General features: G+C 41.5%; 1 protein-coding gene across 1 annotated transcript in view; it reads right to left on the reverse strand.

The window, feature by feature from the left end:
- MACF1 (microtubule-actin crosslinking factor 1) overlaps nucleotides 1–6,017 on the reverse strand; it is a 232,876-nt gene that overhangs the window by 97,460 nt on the left and 129,399 nt on the right. The window contains 4 exon segments of the mRNA XM_018564515.1: nucleotides 1,830–2,354; nucleotides 3,455–3,661; nucleotides 3,777–4,010; nucleotides 4,626–4,775. Coding sequence (XP_018420017.1) covers nucleotides 1,830–2,354; nucleotides 3,455–3,661; nucleotides 3,777–4,010; nucleotides 4,626–4,775 — 1,116 coding nt within the window.

Here is a 6,017-nt window from a genome sequence, read left to right on the forward strand (position 1 = left end):
AATATATTATATATACATACACGTTTTAAACATTATATACATATATATATAATTTATTTTTTTCATTCTGTTTTTTTCTATCAGTGCAAGAAGACAGAAATGGAAAACAATCTAGCATTTATACAAAAGAGTTTCACAACATTCCTTTGGGAATACGCGTACCTTAAAATTCCTCCAATATTTGAGGATGTCTGTTGTGATCATTAGTACATAATGCATCCCCAGTGTACAGAGGTACACACATCACTGCTTCATCCAACAACTGAAATTAAGTAACTGCATGGGGCTTAGTACGTTCCACCACCTCATGTGACAGCACTTGGGACTGGTGTTTGCCCATGCAAACACCTTACTACGGGAAGGATGGAGTGTGGCATTAGTGCTCTATATCCAGAAGTACTTTTTGACAGGGATAGTGGTAGCATAGTGAAGGTACCCAGTTTTGCTAGCTATACAGTGCATGTGTTACACAGAGTAAAGAGTTGCTTTAAAATCTTACAATTTTGATCTTTAAACAATGTGTGTAAATAATAAAACATTTCTTTTCTTGTGGTTTTTAAAATGTACAATGGGGGACATTTATCTAGCAAATAAGAGACATAGTTAGTCACAAATGAGGCTGACTTTCCTCTGTCTTTGGCAGGGTTACAAACCTGTGTGTCTGTATTCCTGGGCAGCCAAGTGGTGTGACAGTTTACAAAGTTTTTAGACAGATTAATTACTGAAGATGCAACAGAGTTTCACTCTAAACAGTGGCATAATTAAGAAGTGATCAGGCTCAGGTTTTATTCTGTTGCAGTGCTACTTTAGAGGAGCTGAGGAAGGAACTTTTGAATCAAGTTGTTAGGCTGTAGTAAATCTGTCACACGATCTGTCTCACTGCCCCTGTTTAGCACTACTTTGCAGTGCAACAGAGTTGATAAATGTCCCCAATGTATATAGTAGGGATGCACCGATACCGGTTTTTTGGTATCGGGTACTGATATTATTTTCGGTACTCGCCGATATCTTATACCGATACCAGAAGTCCCATTAAAGTGACATTAAAGTCAAAAACATTTTTCCCTCCCCCCAATGTTAATGTTAGCACTTACCCTAAATGATGTATCTTAATCCGATCTTCCTCTTCTTTCCTGAAGTTTTCATCTGTCCATCCAGCTCTCTGATCCAGCGCTGACTCCTCTGTCCTTGCTGGCAGTTCCGATCCCGCGGTGTCTGCATGCGGGGATCACGCGTCCAGACTAACCTTGCATCTCTGCTCGTCTTCCGGCCGAAAATCCGAACTGCGCATGCGCCTGCCCCAAGATGCTTTGCGGCCGCCAGATCAGTTTCGGATTCTTGGGTGGTAGCGTGCGGCGAAAAACAGGGTAAGTTTAAACCGCTGTTAAAGCATTTTTTTAAAAGAAAAACTTTTTGCCTATATCTACTGCTTGCTAGCAGTAGATATAGGCAAAAAAAACGGAGGGTTTAGAAACCCTTTAAGGAAGCGGGGTGGTGTGTAATGACTTGCCACCCGGCTTCCTGATTAGCTTGGAAGCCGTCTCCATGCTCCCTCATCACCAGGTGAGAAGGAAGCATGGAGCCGGCTTTCTGGCCTATGGAAGCCGTGGGGTAGGTAACGACTTACCGCCTGGCTTCCTGATTGTCCAGCTTCCCAATCAGGAAGCCAGGCGGTGTGTAATGACTCACCGCCTGGCTTCCTGATAACGGTATCGGTGAATCCATAGTATATAGTAATGCCAATTGACAGACTGAAAGTAAGGGAAGTAAATTGTTCTTAGCAAACTAAATACTGATGCTGCTAAAGTTAATACTAAATACCGATTTACCTTAGAATGCAAGGCACTGTATCTCTTAGAGGCATCTTCAAGTTTGCTTTTCACCAAAGTTGCTGCCACTCCCACCTCTTCACTTGACTGCTCAAGTGCTGCTTTTTCTGCTTCGATCGCCTTCTGTCCAGCAATAGTAATATAGCGCAGATCTCCTTTGTGAGAGATCACATCTTCCGAAAAATCTGCTTGCCGCTGAAGCAAATTACGCAAGGTTTCACAGTCTGCCTCCCCCTTCTGCATCTTATCCAACTCCTCTTCATTTTGTTGAAGCCATGTATCAAACTCTCCATGATCGTGAATGAAATGCTGCAGATCATCTCGCAGTCCTTGTGCATGCTTCAGTTGTACCTGTGCCTGGGACAGGGAGGCAGCAAACTCTTCCTTCAAGCGTGCAAGCTGGTTTTGCAATCGCTCTCGCTCTTCTGGGGGCAAAGTGTTTCCATGTTTATCCAGGAAGTCTTGTGCTGATTGTATGGTCAAAATTAAATTCTGCTGCTGGCCTAACATTTCTTGGTGGTGGGCCTTAAATATAAAACAAATTCCATCAAAGTTCATATGTAGTCTTAAATGTTGCAACAAGTATAAACTTATCCAGCTACCTCCTATCCCATCTCCCCTAAGTGTCAGAGAGGCCCTCAAGAACCAAAGGTCTTGTAACCTGGACTTTCATTATCCAGGGCATTTTCAGGACTAAGCATTTCTGTAGAAATTGTCTAACACACTGAAAAATATTTGGTGAAATTTCAAAAACCTGCCATCAGACTTAGGTCTCGTTCACACCTAGGTGTATTGCATATGCGCGACCGTCGCGCGTTTTTTAACCGCGATTCTGTCCATTTGCTAGTTCACCAATACAGCTGCTGCTACCTATAAACATTATGGTCATTTGATAAAGCCTGGTGGATGTGGAAGCAATTGTCTGTTTATTTGTACCCTAAGGTCTCGTTCACACCTAGGCGTATTGCATATGCGCGACCGGCGCACGTTTTTTACCGCGATTCGCGGTAAAAAAGTCGCGCGACAAACGCGCGTTTCGGAAGGCTACTTGGCTGTATCCCAATGGAAACGCGCAACAAAACGGCCCAAAGTAGTACATGTACCTTTTCAGGCGTGGGCCGTTTTGTAGCGCGTTAGGGACGGGCGGAAATACGCCAAGGTGAGAACGAGACCATTGAATACAATGGGATTTATATTTTTGAGAGTTTTGTAGAGCGTTCGTCGAGCGTAGAACGCGCTACAAAACGTTCAGGTGTGAACGAGGGCTTAGGGTTACAAATCTCAGCCCCTTTTTCCAGCTGTGCTATGCCAGGGAATGGAAAAAATCCTGTCTAGGACTGAGAAGAGAAGGAATGGGCATTGCTACTGAAAGACAATTTTCAGACACCTTTTCACTAGCTTATTTGATAATCCGAGAACTATCTTCATAATATCCATTAAAGCACTATTCAAAGATTTGTTTTTCAACAAGATCAGGAGACCTAGATATAAGCATGATGCTGCTACTCTCTGCAATACAATGCTCACATCTATACTTCAGAGAGAGAAATCTGATAACCCGAGGTGATGTCATATGTACACATGTCTGTGCAACCATTTTGATCACATAGCCTTTCTTGACCCACCTTTCTCTTTTCATAGAGGTTATTAATGATGTCAGTGGCTTCTCCCACTGTAGGACATCCATCTGATAACTCGTTACTACCAGAAACCCTTCCGTCAGGCATGCTGCTTTTCTGCAGGCTGCTTTTAGATGGCACAACCGGAAGCACCTGGCACAGAAGACTCTCAATCTTTCCTAGGTTTTGTTGCAGTTCCTCTGCAGTTTTAGACTTAAAGCAAAAAAAGAAAGCACATAAATTGAATTAAACCTGAATATTTCTGACCATACATGTAGGAGAAAACATTTTACCCAAAACAGATGATACAACTGTATACGTTCATTACCTTTTTGGTTTCCTCTAAAATGGCTGTGCTAACGGCAGACTCTAACTGCCTCTCTGTCTCCCCTGTTTTCTGCAGAATTAACTGATATTGTTCTTTAGCCTTCTGGAGTTTTTTCTTAAATGCTTCAAGATCTTTAGGGTCCATCTTGTTCTTGTTTTCCTCAAGGAAGTCCTCCGCAGCTTTAATGATACTAGCAAACTTGTTTGCTTTAGTTTGCACATCATTATTGAGCTCCTGGTTTAGGGAAAGATTTGTTTAGTGATATTCTCCTGAACTATGTTTTTAGAAACATTTCACATCAAGGATCACATTCACACATATAAGCTCCATTAGGAGCAGAAATAAAAATCGAACAGCAGCAAATTGTAAGAGATATAAAAGAAGCGCAACTTGTAAATAAAAAGTAGGCAACTGGAGGGAGAAAAAGAGGCATTGATTGCATATAGGTAGGTTATACTGAGTATTTGAATCAGAGTGATTATGTGACACAAAAGTAAAAAGCTTAAACAACCGAGTAATACAAATCAATGTAAAGGGGTTGAAAAAAAAAACAGGACTAATATACCTTAGCCTTCGCTTAAATTCTGCAACTTAGCCATACTGTAGTCATAGGAAGTTGCAGTAACTCATGACAATTGCAAGCCACCTCTCACCAAGAATATACCAAACTGAAATCTTACAAGATGCTATAGCTGCACTTTCCGCTTGTTGTATTATACTAAATAAGCCTAGCTTTGAACATTATACCAATTGTAAAGACACCAATCAACATTAGAAGGTGCAAATAATATAGAAGGCTGTGATAGTAAATATTATGAAAATAGGGAACAGTATAGACTATAACAATACCTGCATGCTTTTATACTGATCCTGAAGGCTGGACACATCCTGTGATCTAGGGCTGCTCTGGTGATCACGTACAGCCTTTTCTGTCAATCCTGCCCATGAGCTCAGCTCGTCTAGTCCCTGAGAACAAGCCACCTGCTGCTCTTTTAGTGTCTAAAATTAAGGAAAGGCATTTTACATATAAAGCCATGTCCCCACTGTACAGTAAAAAGGCACAGAGGTGAAAGCACAGACCTCATAGTTTCCAGATTTAAGGCAGATTAATTTTAAATGTTACTAGTAAGATAAAAGAAAAAAAACTGTTTTAGGTGAATAAAATATAGTGATTTAATAGCCTGAATTGATTATCATCATCTGGAGTTATGATGGTCCAGTGCCTGACCCTCGGTACAACAATTATCCCTGCCTGCTAGATGAGCACGATGTGTCCTTTCATAAAATGACAAACTTGTCCTAGTCTGAAATATTTGTATATGAATAGAGCATTTTATACTGAGTTTAGAGAACATGCCAGATCCAGGCTCAATGCAGCCTGGGAGAGAAATCCTTCACTGTTATGGGATACAAACCTAGAAAAGCAAAGCAAACAAGAAGTTAAATACAAAACACATACAGAAAGACTATGGACAATGTTAATACAAACACTAAAAGCACTGATAGTTACTGGCAATGGGCAATTGGCTTCACTCTAAATTAGGAAACAGTAAAGGGCATTTGGATTCTTGCCTAATATTTTTGTATTAGGCTGGGTTCACACGTCAGCGTTTTTTTTATGCTCGTTTTTACCGTTCAGTGAAACGCGTGTTTCACTGGCGGTGTGATTTTTTCCCCTTTTATTTACTCTATTTAAAAAAAAAAAAAAGGGACAGAACCCGGAAGTCGGCAGCCGCCAAAGACACAGCAGGGATCGCAGACAAGGTAAGAGCTGTACGCTGTATTCCCGAGTGTGGCTCGGGGTTACCGCTTTGTTAACCCCGATCCACACTCGGGAATACCAATGGCAACGCGCGGCAAAACGCCCCAAAGAAGCTCCTGTACTTCTTTGGGCGTTGGGCGTTTTGCAGCGCGTTCCTACGTGCTGTAAAATGCCCAGGTGGGAACCATGCCCATAGGCAATTATTGGTTTTCACATGTTGAACGTTTTACAGCGTGTAGGAACGCGCTGTAAAAAGCCCAGGTGTGAACCAGGCCTAAAGCACATAATTCCTTATTTGCAAAAGGGATAAAGAGGGTGGGGATGCAAACAGAATCAAAGGGGACAAATCCCACTGCACGATGAAGAGATTGGCAACTGCAGCTCAACTGCTCAATGGAATACTGAATTTCTTAGAGAGCCGAAAATGCATTCAAATATTAGTCTGTTTGTTACACAGAATATACATGTTATATAAATAG

The sequence above is a fragment of the Nanorana parkeri genome, unplaced genomic scaffold (assembly GCF_000935625.1).
Source record: "Nanorana parkeri isolate BGI_ZX_2015 unplaced genomic scaffold, ASM93562v1 scaffold757, whole genome shotgun sequence".
In the NCBI taxonomy this organism is placed as follows: Eukaryota; Metazoa; Chordata; class Amphibia; order Anura; family Dicroglossidae; genus Nanorana; species Nanorana parkeri.